Here is a 13,690-nt window from a genome sequence, read left to right on the forward strand (position 1 = left end):
AAAATATTATTCCCTTAAAAGCCCAGACAGTGAGCTGCCTTGCTGGAGGTTCTGAGCACTCTGAGCGCTTCTTCCTTAAGTCTTATTAAACATATTACACTCTAAAAGACAAATTAAACACAAATTCAGTACACTCCGATTTAATGTTTTTTACTGACCTCAAAATCTAAAAAGAAATTAACCATTAAAAAATAAAGAGGATCCAGCTTGAATGAAACTTTAATGAATATCAACAACATTTCCCCCCCAAAAAAATATTTGTTCAGTTTAGTTTGACTTCATACTTTTCACCTGGTTGTCTGGACCCCACTGGCAGTGGCTTCCCGCCACAGTCTGAGTTATTTAAACTGTACAACTTAAGTGAAAAATGTTTCATTCTGCGAACATAAAAGGCATTCAGAGGCCACATACTTTCACATGCAACATATTTGAGGAATCTTTACAGTGCTCTTGAGGATTAAAAAAAAAAACAGTCAGAGGAAAAATAACATTCTTCACTTTAATGTAGAGCGCAGAGAAAAGATATGTGAGCTCATTTATTTAGTCTGCCATCTTCATGGTATAAAACGCTGACCCTGATAAAGACACTATGAGCTGAAAATCTGCTTTTAAACCATTTGCATTCCTGACTAAATAAATGTTTATACTTCATCTCCTTAAGGGCCTGGTCACTTTTTTATGTCCACACATTATTGTGTGTTGTGAACTTGAATCCAGTTATTTTACAAATCCAGTTAAATGTTAGACCACCTTCTTTTAAACCTTCACCAACTTCCAAGATGCTTAAAGGGACGAAACAGAATTTCCAAAAAGGTCTGAAGATGAGATGAAGACCAGAAGCTTAAACACAGAATAACTGGAAGATGGGCACACTGTGGTCATAAAGGGATTCATTGTCATAGTCACCAACAATACTCAGGTAGGCTGACAAATAAACAATGTTTAGTTGTAACTAAGGGGACCAAAGGGTGCCAAGAAAATATCCCCCACACCACCACAACCACAGAAGCCAGGATGGAGCCATGCTTTTAAGTTCTTCGCACCAAATTCTGGCTCTACCATCCAAAAGTAGCAGAAAAAATCGAGTCATGAGAGCAGACAATATTTTCCAGCCTTCTTCTGTTCACCTTTACTGAGGCTGTGTAACCTGAAGCCTCAGTCTTCTGTCCTTAGCGAACAGAATCAGAATCTTTATTATAGCAATGAAACTGTATGAAGCTGAGGTGCAGTTATCTAGAAAAAGAAAGACACAGTCACTCAATAAAATTAAAAATTAAGTTAAAAATATATAAAAATGTCTATAAATAACAATTGTTTGCATATTGGAGTGGGACCCAGTGTGGTCCACTGCTGCTCATCTGCTTTAAGGATTGACATGGTGTGGATTCAGAGATGCTCTTCTGCATGTCTTCGTTGTTTCTGAGTTAGTGTTGCCTTCTTATCAGCTTGAAGCAGTCTGCAAATTCTTCTTTCACCTCTGAAATCAACAAAGTATTTTATCCAGAGAACTGCCGATCACTGGATATTTTCTCTATTTTGAACTTCAGCAGTTTCTGAAACACTCAGACCAGACCGCCTGGTACAAAACACATTCAGAGTTACTTAAGTCCCAATTTCTTCTCCGTTCTGATGCTCGGTGTAAAATTCAGCAGGTCATCTTGACCATGTCTACAAGTCTAAATGCACTGAGACGCTTCCAGGTGGTTGGCTGAGCGAGCAGTTAAGCAGGTGTACTTAATAAAGTGTCCTACACTCCTACTTCTTAAGAGTGTTGTTGCCGGGGATTGGAAACAACACAAGTGAGAGTAATCAGGATAATCACACAGACAGGAAGTAAAACCCAAAAAAAGACACTATCAACGTGACAACCCAGACGTTACCTACTCAGAAACTCAGACTAATCATGGCGATGACGGGTAAGATCAAGACACTCAATTTTATTATTAGTTCAAAACTCAAAACCAGAACAAATCCCAGGGATGATGATAGCTTCACATGTTCAGCCAGAAGAATTACAATCAGGCATTGTGGCAACATCTTTCTGCTGACGGTCTACCTATCTCTTAATCCCCTTTTTTAAAAAGTTGCCTATCTTGCACTTTCCCATCTTTCTCTCCCAGTTTTGGTTCCTCGAGAGTTGCTGACATAGCGAGAATTTTTACCCTTCTGAACCTCGCTTCGAATTCTTGCTGCTACACATGTTCAGGGGCGACATCAGGGAGTGAAACCCCTGAATCATTCAGGGGGCTCGAAGCAGGATAGGACAGGAGCCCTGCAGCCTGCCACGGATTATTGAAATTTAATGTGCAGGCGTTCTTGTTGCCAAGATTTCTAGCAGCGCCCCTGCACACATTCGCTCCTTGTTGCTGCCTAGCAGTAACAGAGGGCTCAGCAACTGCAACTTCGGGAGGTTAAAAGAGTGCTGCTCCTGCTGCTGCTGTTGTTGTTTGGGGAACAAGTATCGAACCGGTTTTCATTTCTAAAAGCTACAGCTTCTCAGCCAGTTCCTACGTGCTTCTGCTCATCTGTTTTTTATGAGCGCGACCCAGGGTTGTGTGAGGGTTTCTAATTTAACAGATCAGCCAAACCATAATCCGCACGCCTCCTCCCATCTACAGTAAATCATACAAGTGCATCCAACTCCACATACAAATAGCTTCAAGGGAAAATTTAGAACTCGGTCTCCTTGGTTCTCTGTCCAGCACCAACTTATTATCTGGTCAAATCGACATTCAACTCTGTCATTTTGCTTTTTAAAAACACAATTTAAGGACTGGGTTTTTCATTTGCTCCCTCTCTGGAATATTTAGTTTGTCTTTCTCCCAGTCTTGTGAAACATTTTCTGCCACCGGCTGCCAGCTGTGGTGAAATGAAACGGCAGAAAGGCAGATACGAACTTCTGTGTGAAACTGATGCAGTAGTTTTGTTCCCCTATGAATCGATGACATGAAATAATGATGTTGCTATTGGTCCTGGGTGGTTCAGATCTGGGTGGCCTAGTTTGTGTGTGTATGTGTGTGCTCGTGCATGTGTGTGTGTGCATTTCCAGTCAGCCCCAGTCTCTCTTCTGGGAACTAACATGTTGTAACCCACATGAGTCCCTCAGGAGCAGCTTTGCTTGCTACACTGCACAGAAGAAACTAACTCTGTCTCTTTCTCCCACACTCCCATGCTCTGTAAACCATGAATGAATCCCTGTGTTTGCACCTTTACACACTCTGCATGCCAGATGTGAAACTGCCAAATGTTTGGAAAGTCAAATGAAATACCAGGTGTGAAGCAACCTTGAAATTGGCAGCTCCGGTCTGACCGCAGAGCCGATGCCGAACCTCGGTCAGGGGGCCTCAGAGCCACATGATGACCAGCAGAGAAGGTGTCAAAGAATTGGACCATAAGTCGGTCTGTTTCCTCATCACAGCAGCTGCACAGCTGGAAACTAAAAGATATATTTATATAATTTATATCTTCAAAAATATAGACAAAAAGGTAGAAAAAAGACTGATTTATTTCTCTTTTCTATGAGTCATATTACACTATGTTTATTAAACACAGCAAAAAGAAAACCTTAAAAAGAGGCCCTCTTGAATTATTCTCAGTATAAATCCCTTTCTTCAAACTCTTAAAGAATCAGTACTGGCAAGTGTAGTGCAAACCCCACTAGGTGGCGCCCCCTCATTACAAAAAGCTCACAATGACTGAAAGGCATGAAGACATGGACACCCAGCACTAACTCAGCTCTTGAGGGACTCTTTTGTTGTTCGTAATGCTCATCCTTATAATTTCACGTTATCACTTTGACCATGCAGATTTTTTTTCCTCTGATTGATGTTTAAAGAGTCTGATATTCCTGTTTCATCCCTGGATTACCAACACTGAGGCACTATTTACGATTTAAAACAAATAATTGAGAAATAAGTGAAACTTTAACTGCCACAATGAGACGATTCAAGAGCATTTAGCAGCAAAATTTCATGACACTGCAAAAATTCACAGCGCATAAAAACTTTTCATTAAAACATAACCGGAAGCAAAGCTGTTAAAAAGTCACTATGAGTCTCATGTCACAACAACCCATAAAATCTATGAGCTTGAAAGAACTGATGACAGCATTAATTTACAAGAAAATCTTATTTTACAGCCTCGCTCTTAAATCTTCGGATAAGGCCGTTAGGCTGGGATGCTGTGAGGTATTTTCTTCAGCGGACACTTGAGGTCTTTGTCAGTCAGATGAACACCAAGCAGCAGAAAAGACTCTTATAAAGTTGTTAAAGACAATCTGCAGGAGTGTTGCTGTAAACAAACTGTCTGCCCGCACTCAGTTCCTGAGCTGTATTGCATGTAAATGAGCTTTCATTGTTTTGAATGGGAGAGCCATTGTGGCCGTTAGTGTGTTCTGCTACATTTCACATGTAAATTTGGTTACGCGGTTAAACTGTCTGCAGCGTAAAACCAGTACAAACATGTGTCACGTTGGTCTGAGTTACTCTGGATGATATAAAGAAATAACTGTGCAAACACATAACAATTCACTGCTGATTTCACAGGTGGTGACTCATTGATGTTAAAGGTAACCCTGTCCAGTGTTGGTATATAAGAAGTATTCAGATCTTTTCTTGCAGTAGCACTAAATTAGTAAATGAATCAAGATCTACACTGTGTATAAATCTTGATTCATTTCATTTTAAAGAAAACAGTTGATAAAAGAAACTGACGGCACCAAAGTTGCAGTGTCAGTTTCTGGGAATGGACACCGCTGCTGAGTTTTTCCATATTTATTTAATTTCTGGTAAGTGCTATTTACTTCCATTATATTTTTTGAAAAAGGCAGACATCTCAAAAACTCATATCTCCAAAGTTGGGTAGCTCAAATCCAAAGAAAATAGATGGATAAATAGAAAACACTTTAGGTCTGAAAGAGACATTGGCCTGAAAAGCTGCTGAGGAAGTGCCTTAAACTTGCATTCTTCCTAATGACCAGCAGGGGGAGACTCTTCTGATTGCAAAAAGAAGATTGTATAGAAGTCTTTGAGAAAAGGGACCTACTTCTCACTTGGCGTATGACCTCGGTAAATGCTCTCCTAGGGGAATTATGGTCCTACCTTCTAGTTTAAAGTCTGATGTGATCTATAACGATGTTTATTTTGTAAGAACAGTCCCATTTAAAGTGATATACACATGTCAAGCCTTTCAGAATAAAACACCACCCTTCCTTCATTATCTCTGATTTAAGCAAAACAAAGATGGCAGCAGCTAAAATGCTCAACTACAGGTTACAAAAAAGCAGACTTAACCAATTAATGAGTAGCATCGTGTTGGCTTTGTCCATCTTTTTATACAGTCTGTTTTCTTGAACACTGTAGTGGAGAATAATTATAGAGTTTTAGTCATAAGTTAAATACGCTCATCATGGGCATGGATGATCTTTGGCTTTCTTTCAAATGTTTTTTTTCCCCCAGGATGAAATGAATGGACTGCATACATCTTTAATAACTTAAAAAACTTGGGGGCATGAGTTTGGATTTTCTCTAATGTACACTTAAATCTAAGTAATGCTGAAGGCTCTGCAATGTCTTCTAACCTGACAAGGCCAAAGCCTATTAACATCTCATTATTGATCATGACTGACTACAGCTTGTAGTTCCTCTTTGCGGGCATAAAAAGGATTTCTTTGACAGCACTCATTGGATTGACCATTACTGGAAACAACCAGAAAATCTAAGGAAATCAGCAAAAAAGGAGACTTGTAGATTTGCTAGTTGGAAAGGTCTCTTGGAGCCATTTCTGATCAACTGCAGATCCAAATATCATCAGTTTAACAAACTGTATGTTAATTAGTTAATTAATTAGTTACAAGTTGCTTTGCTAGTTTGGTTCTGGAAGAATACCCAAACTATCACCTTCACATGGAAGGGAATTGTTTAGGTTGTTCAGGAACCTCCCACGAACCACCAAGGCCTGATATGAATACCATGGAACACCAGCATCCTTGTCCGCAGCAAAGGGAGTTTTACTTTTCCATGGACTAAGCGGTTGCTGATCAAGAAAGAACCACCTGCTCGAAAATCAGTACCTTCAAACTCAAGTGGAATTAGCAGCTCGTCAAAGGGAGAAGCCAAATACCTTCTAGAGAAAATATTTACGGTCAGGTGAGACAAAGATTGGACTATTTGGCAACACTGACAAGAGCTATACTTGCAGGAGTAAAGTCGAGGCTTTCAAACCTAAGGACGCTGTACCAGCTGTTAAGTATGGTGGTGGTAGCATTATCTGAAATCAACAGCTGAAACTTGGACACAACTGGATGTTCAAACAGGACAATGATGCCAAACACAGATCAAAACTGGTTTTGGAATGGTTGACAGACTTTCCAAAGGTTTCCCAAAGCTCCAACGTCTATAGAAAATGTGTTTAAAAGCTCAGCCCATGCCAGAAAACCAACCAATTTCAATGAACTCTACTAATTCTGTCAAGAAGAGTGGCCTAATATCCAGCCAGAATCATGCCAGACACTTGTTGATGGCTACCAAGAGATGTAACTTGCTAAGGGACATTTAACCAAATATTAGTGGGTGTCCATAAATACAAAATAGAAAATACAGTAAATTCAAACTTGTGCTCCCAGTTCTTCCTTTTTAAAGTCATTCAAGATAAATGCTGTACAATCATTCCACCCTGGAAAAATAACAGCTCAAAGAAATCATTAAAACCCCCAAATGACCACAACATTCATGCCCGTGATGAGTACACGTAAACTTCTGACTGCAACAGTAAAGAGGCAAAAATCTACTTTGTAGTTTTCCACCATGAGCCACGTTTAAGCCGATCAGTTTGAGAGCAGACTTGATTTTATATAAAGACACATCAGCCTCTGAACCCTCAGATGGGCGTCTCCCCTCCTGTTCGTCAGGACGGATGATGATGGTGTGAACTGGCCTTCGTGTTTGCATGAAAGCATATGGCTGCTTGCCTAAAATGTAAATACATGAAAACCCATCACCACATGTGCGTCTGACATACGACTGTCTCCCCGAGGTTCAGACGCCTCCAGACACAACGTCCTCTGGTAACCGCTGTGATGCAGACAGTCGCCCTGTAGCTATAGAAACAAAACTGTGCACTCGGGGTGTGTGGTAGGTGGCTGGCTGCTTGCGGTTGGCAGGATGGCTGGTGTTGTCGGGATGGCTAATCACCGCAGCCCTAGTGTGATGTCTGTTGCCATCACGCTCTCGACTTGAGCCAAGAAGAGCAGGACTCTTTCATATTGCAGGGCCTATAGGCCGCTTCTCGCTCATCCACCCCAGCCAAACCTACACAAACATGGTGCCAGCCAATCTCAACCCAACTCAGACAAACTCAGTCTCAAGCCAAACCCACCCAAGCGTAACTGTGTGCAGCCAAGCCCACCACTCTCCACCCTGTCCTAACCCAGCATTTGATATTTTATATTCTAGACATTATTTAGCCAACGCTCGCCTCCACACCGTCTTATAACTGCAAACAGTGGAAGAAATAATTGTGGGTGGCAGGATCACCCTGGGAGTAAAAGGAGTGTCTTATTACAGAAAGGTCAAAAACCTGATGATATTGACAGCTGATTTGTCTGCAAGCTCACTGTCAAAGTGCTTTAGCAAAACAATCAACCGCAAACCATTCAGTGTTAGACACTCCGAGCTAAGCGCCAAAACCATAAATCACAAATAAATCCGTGTATAAAAGACATATGAAGAAGAAAAATATCAATCCAAAATAGTAATAAATGATACAGAGATGCCAGACCTTTACACTGATGCAATATTTCATGTTTATTTCATAGTTTTGAGTTATGTAGGCCAGAAAGGACGGAGCTAAACAAAAGATTAGCATTGGGTTTCATTCGATGCGATGTGTGTTCAAGTTGCGTGAATCTCTTTGTAAGTCTGTAATTTTTCTCAGAGACATGCAAGTACAGGCAAGTGTTGACATACAGCAGGGCCTTGCGTGCCTGAATAGTCCAAGACAGCAGACTATACATGTCAGTCTAAACATATACAATATATTCAAACAATAAAGACAAGGAGGATAAGGAAAAAGTAAAGCAAAGAAGGCTGCTGATTCTCAGCTTTGATTTCCTGTCAGCGTGCAGAAACACGCAGTCCATGCAGAAAAGGAAACGGGACAGGGTGACGAGGAGCAGAAACACAGGAGGGGAGAGGAGAAGAAGAAGGAGAGGTGAAGTGAAGTGAAGGAGTTTAGGAAAAGGAGGGGGAGAAAGTGACATGCAGATAAATGTAGTGCTGAACAGAAAGGTTAAAAGCCTCCACTAGAGGAAAAACACACTCCTGAGACTGAAGTTTGCATCCAAGCCACAGACATTTAAATCAACAACGTAGTGAATACAAGCACCTACTACTATTTTCACTGGCCTGTCACCATGTTAGCGCCGTTGACTTTTACATACTTTTCTGTCTCTCCTGTCAACAGACAGTAAAATCTCCTGAATGAGCTACTGTGAGATGCTACCAGGCAACGAGCCTGTTAGCATCGATGCTAAATTACATTTTACATTTAACTGAGTTTGCTGACAGTGAATTACAGTCAGTGGAAATCAGGACATCCTGAACATTCAAACAAGTGTTTAGCCTTAATTAAGTCAACAATCTCACAAACCACCCAAAAGGGAAATCGCTTATTTTTAGTCCTCAGCTTTTGTTTGATGTGTGATTTTACTTTACTTTAATGGCAGATTAGCTTGTGTAAAAGACCAAAAGTTGAGGCATAACGATGTGTCCTGCTGGTAAAGTTTCTGGGCTGCCTTTCCTCATAACAGCCATCCCTCAAGATTTACTCCATTTAAAGCAATGCATTATCAGGGATTGTAACATCTAGTCCTTTTACTGAATTAGAATGTAGTTTATTTTCACTCAAATACAACATAATAACATATATAATAATTATATAATTAGATGTTAATCTTTTACCCTAATGTGTTTTCAGTTTTGAATATTCATTATTCACTTTTTTATACTTTTTTTTTCTTATCAGCCACCAACCAAACACTTTGTCTTGGTTATAACTAATAACTAAAACTGTCAAAGTGCAGCCCTGAACTGAAATTACCCATCCAAGGTAGATTCCAGTCTATAATTATTCCCAGGATGTCAAATCCTGACATTTCGTCTTTGCAGCTGGCGTGGGTAAATCACGCACAGGATGTCCTTTGGCATCTGCGCCACAAAGCTTAATTTAGGCTTCTGTGTTGAATCTATATAGAGCCTACGGCGTAGCCTACACAAATGGCCGACGCCGTTGCCAAGATTTATATTTCTGTAGTGTGTGCCTGCGTTGCTCTCCAAGCGCAGTGCGCGACATGCCAAAACACTAGTTGGCGGTGGGGTTTCTCTTTTTGAGTTCGTGCTTTCTCTTCCAGTCAGTTCGGGGGAAATGACTGAACAGGCCAGTCGTGCTTGTTGTGGGTTGCTTTGAAGTAACGTGTACTTACATTTCTAGGGAGGTGTATGTCAGGTTACTGCGTAGGGTTTCATGGGTTGTTTTAGCCTCGAAGTTTAAATCTCCTGCAATGCTCTGGGTTTTTGGCATTAATGTGATGGCTGTGTCTCTCTCAACTCTTCATTTTCCAGAGTGCAGGATCGCTGCTGTGCAGCAAGTGTACACTGTTTCCAGCACAAAACTAGACTTTGCAAGCAGAGGATATCTGGGCATAAATATGTTAGTGCAGTGTATCAGTGATCTGCAAATAGGTAAGCACTAATGTAAATCAGTCTTCAGTTTAAGTGTTTAAATAAAAGATTTCTCTTTGCCTCTGGCAATGCCATTCTCAAGAAATGATGTCTTAATCACTAAGCAGTGTAGGATCATAGTACATACACTCACCAGACACTTTATTGAGTACACCTGCTCAACTAATCGTTAGCGCAAACATCTAATCAGCCAGTCACCTAGCAGTATATCATTTAGACATATAGACATGGTCAAGAGGATCTGCTGAGCATGTGGTTGGCGCCAGACAGGCTGGTCCAAGTGTTTCACAAATTGCTGACCACATCTAGGACTCGCCGTGAATGGTCCAAAACAGAAAAAATATCCAGTGAGCAGCAGTTCTCTGGGCAGAAATATCTTATTAATGTCGGAGGTCAGAGGAGAACTGGCAGACAGTTTCAAGCTGATAAGAAGGCAGCATAACTGGTTGCCTGCTCTGATGAGTCTAGATGTCTGCTGCATTTGAAAGCATGGATCTATCCTGCATTGGTCCGGCTGGTGTTGTTTTGGTGTGGGGGGTGTTTCCTTGGCAAACTGTGTCCCAGCAGTACCAACTGAGCATTGTTTAAACACCACGGCCCACCTGAGTATTATTGCTGATCATGTCTATCACTTTTTGACCAGTTTGCACCCCTCTTAACCCTTCAATGTCACAAAGGTCCGATAATCTCAAACTGGCCTCCACAGTAACCAGATCTCAATCCAACAGAGCACCTTGAGATGTGGTGGAAGGGGAGAATCACAGCATGAATGTGCAGTCAGCAAATCTGCAGCAGCTGTGTGATGCTATCGTGTCAACATGGAGCAAAATCTCTAAGGAATGTTTCCAGAACCTCGTTTGCAGAGAATGAAGGCAGTGCTGAAGGCAAACGTTGGTCCAACACAGTACTAGCACGGCGCACTTAACAAGTGTGAGATTTCAGACACAGTAAACATGTCTCTGTCAGTCTTCTAGTGGTCAAAAAAAGTTTGTGGAGCTTTACATTTATTCTGTCTCTGTGTTGATGCACATTTAAAGTTTGTGTTAAAGTGCTGTGTTGATTCTTGATATCAGCTTTTGCCTTTATGCTTTTGCACTGATGTGTCTGCATCATTCTGCCACCACAAGTCAAATTTAGCTGGAGCAGATAAATTGAGAACAAAAGCTACATTTACTGAAACGCAGCAAAGAAAAAAAATCATCAGAGGAAAAAAGACATGATCAGAAGAATATTAGCTTTAGTGTGATGAGTGAGGTAAATACTTCACAAGTACGTAAATGATCATTTCCTTATAATCTTGACTGAAAATGTAACCTTTTCACAGTCTCTGCCTTTTCTGTTGTAGATTAGCTGTGGAGAAATCCAGCTACTGCAACAATCTGGCTTGCTACCCGGCTTTATTTACAAGCTTGGCACACCCTCGAGGCCCACCTAATTGAACTCAACAAGTCCAAACACATTCTGCTGGACTGCTGAAAGCAGTTCTGAGAAACATATGAAGCACATGAGGCAGATTAAAGAAAATCATCTTGGATTGCAGTCTCCTTTAGCTTACAGACAGTCGGTTTCTATACTGAAGGGTGACGGAGCAGTCTGGGTATTTATGGAGTGTAATATAGCAGGAAGCGGTGCATGGTGCCAATAGGAAGAGGGAGTTCCTCCAGAGATAGTCAGAAGAGACTGTTAACACATGCACACTGAGCTCCATATAGACTGACACCGTTCCTCACATACCTCGCTCTCAGTCCGACTGACTGACTGCTGGCTGCTCCGCTTCCTAATCCCCTCTCTCTCTCTTTTTCACTCTTTCCCTCACACTCCTCCTCTTTCATTAACATCTCCTTCTCCCCCCTCTCTTCACGTCCTGCCAACTCACACTTCTCTCCTTCACTCGCTCATTCCCCTCGTCTGTCTGCTCTCCCTCTCCAGTTTCCCCTTACTCATGTTCTACTTCTTCTTCTCTCTCCATTACAGACTTGGCACAGGACTGCAAATAGGTCAAATATAACTCTCACATTCCTTTCTGCAGTCCCTCTTCCCCTCCGAGGACTGAATGTGGTCTCTCTTTGTCTCTTTCTTTCTTCACATTTAAAGTTTATTGAATATGACTCCACCGTCACTCTGCAGAAGACTCAACTTGCTTCTAATTAAAAGCTGGCTTTTTTCCCCCCAACTTCCCACCACTTCATAAGTGTGCGAGTCTCTCCTGTGCACTTCATTATGCGGAGCAATAATTTATGGCAGTTCATTAGTGACAAAACTTTTGAAAGAGCTTAAAAGAAAATTCAAGTGGCCATCACTGCAGGATGAGAGTGTGTGTGGGACAGATTCATAATTCATGAGCATAAATTTAAATCTGGGCATCGGTTCTTGATTTGAAACACACTCTTTCTTATGCTGTCCACACTGAATCAGATAATTTTTAAATGTCATTTAGGAAGTGGAAACAAAGCCTTTTCTACTCATAATGTTAAAAAACTTCATTCCACAGTGAAATAATGAAAGAGCTAAGTCATCTCTTAATCACAGACGGCATTTGATCGGGGGACAGATAGCCTGATTAGTCTGCCGGTGGGTCCACTCTTTGTTTCCCATTTTTTTCTCTCGCTTTCATCGTTAGTACAACTCGGTGAGAACACCTTTGCTCAGACAGTTTCCTTTCCACGCCATAACAGGACGCTGACATTTTAATTAATCTACCCTAATGACTGGTTTCAAAAGAAAACTCAAAAGTTCAGATGCATATCAGAAACACTGCTTTGGCATGAAATATGACCCAAAAAAACAAGATCATAGGAAGTGTTGAAATGTTTAACACTGCAGATGGTTTGGGTTTCATTTTTAACTTTTTCTGCGGGAAAAAATTAATTCTTTCCTTAAAAAGTGTTAAGTAAACTATCCACAGTTTATGGAAATACAACTCTTTTTTTGTTTTGTTTATTTTTATAGGATTTTTTAAATCACTACTAGAAAGTAGTCAGGAGATGTGGTGATGATTAAATGGATTTAAATGGGTAGGCTACTTAAACCTGAAGGCCACCAGGTTGCCCCAGTCATGTTGAATGATTGTAAAGTAATTTTTAAATCCACACAAAACTCATGTTACCTCCATGGGATTTGGGTGGTGCTCTCACTTCATGTTGCCTCTCAGCGCACAGCGGTGTTTTTGTGTAGCTTATCTGCATAGCCAAGTTTAATTAAAAGATATATGTACATCTTATTTCATAGTTTAATCTTCATGTGCTTTGTCCAAAGCACACTCTCTCTTGAATTCACCCGCTAATTATATTCGCAGTATTCACTCACTCTGTCTTTAGGGTTTCGCTAGCTTAGCTTAGCTCGTGGCCAACTCGCTCGCAGCCTGGTCTCTTCACCTGATCCTCCAGCACTTTCCTGATCATTGTGTCAGATGTTTAGTTTTTCTTTGTTAGTATAACAATATTTGTAATAAATGTATCCTGTTTGCAGCTCTGGATGCCAGGATCATGTTCTGGTTTAGGACCTGGATGGCCTGGGGATAGAAGCTCCTCTTGAGTCTCTCTGTTCTTGCCTGGATGATGCGGAACCTTCTGCCTGATTGCAGAATTTGGAACAGTTTGTTGCTGGGATGGGGCGGGTCCTTCAATATCTGAGGTGCTCTAGACCAGCATCTCCCGGTGTAGATGTTTGTAGGGAGGGGAGAGTAGTCCTCCAGCAGCGTTCTGCAATACGGATCACTCTCTAGAGAGATTTTTGATCCTTACAGCTGTTCTCATACCAGGATGCGATGTTCTGTGTGAGGATGCTCTCCACAGCACCTGCATAGAAACTTCTGAGGATACCTGGAGAGACCCCGAACTTCCTCAGTTGTCAGAGTTGGTACAGGCCCTACTCGGCCAGGGTTCCAACCAATCAGAGCAGGTACTAAAATGTGACGTCATCAGACTGCATGCTCGATTGGGAGCATCTCTTTC

At 41.3% G+C, this 13,690-nt stretch overlaps 1 protein-coding gene across 1 annotated transcript in view; it reads left to right on the forward strand.

Moving 5' to 3' along the window:
- The window catches only part of pou2f2a (POU class 2 homeobox 2a), a 100,738-nt gene extending 87,465 nt beyond the window's left edge, over positions 1-13,273 (forward strand). Inside the window, exon 16 of the mRNA XM_025902393.1 lies at positions 13,206-13,273. Coding sequence (XP_025758178.1) covers positions 13,206-13,258 — 53 coding nt within the window. The 3' untranslated portion in view covers positions 13,259-13,273. The remainder of the gene's footprint in view (positions 1-13,205) is intronic.
- Positions 13,274-13,690: the final 417 nt, after the last annotated feature.

This window comes from Oreochromis niloticus, linkage group LG22, assembly GCF_001858045.2.
Source record: "Oreochromis niloticus isolate F11D_XX linkage group LG22, O_niloticus_UMD_NMBU, whole genome shotgun sequence".
NCBI classification, from domain to species: domain Eukaryota; kingdom Metazoa; phylum Chordata; class Actinopteri; order Cichliformes; family Cichlidae; genus Oreochromis; species Oreochromis niloticus.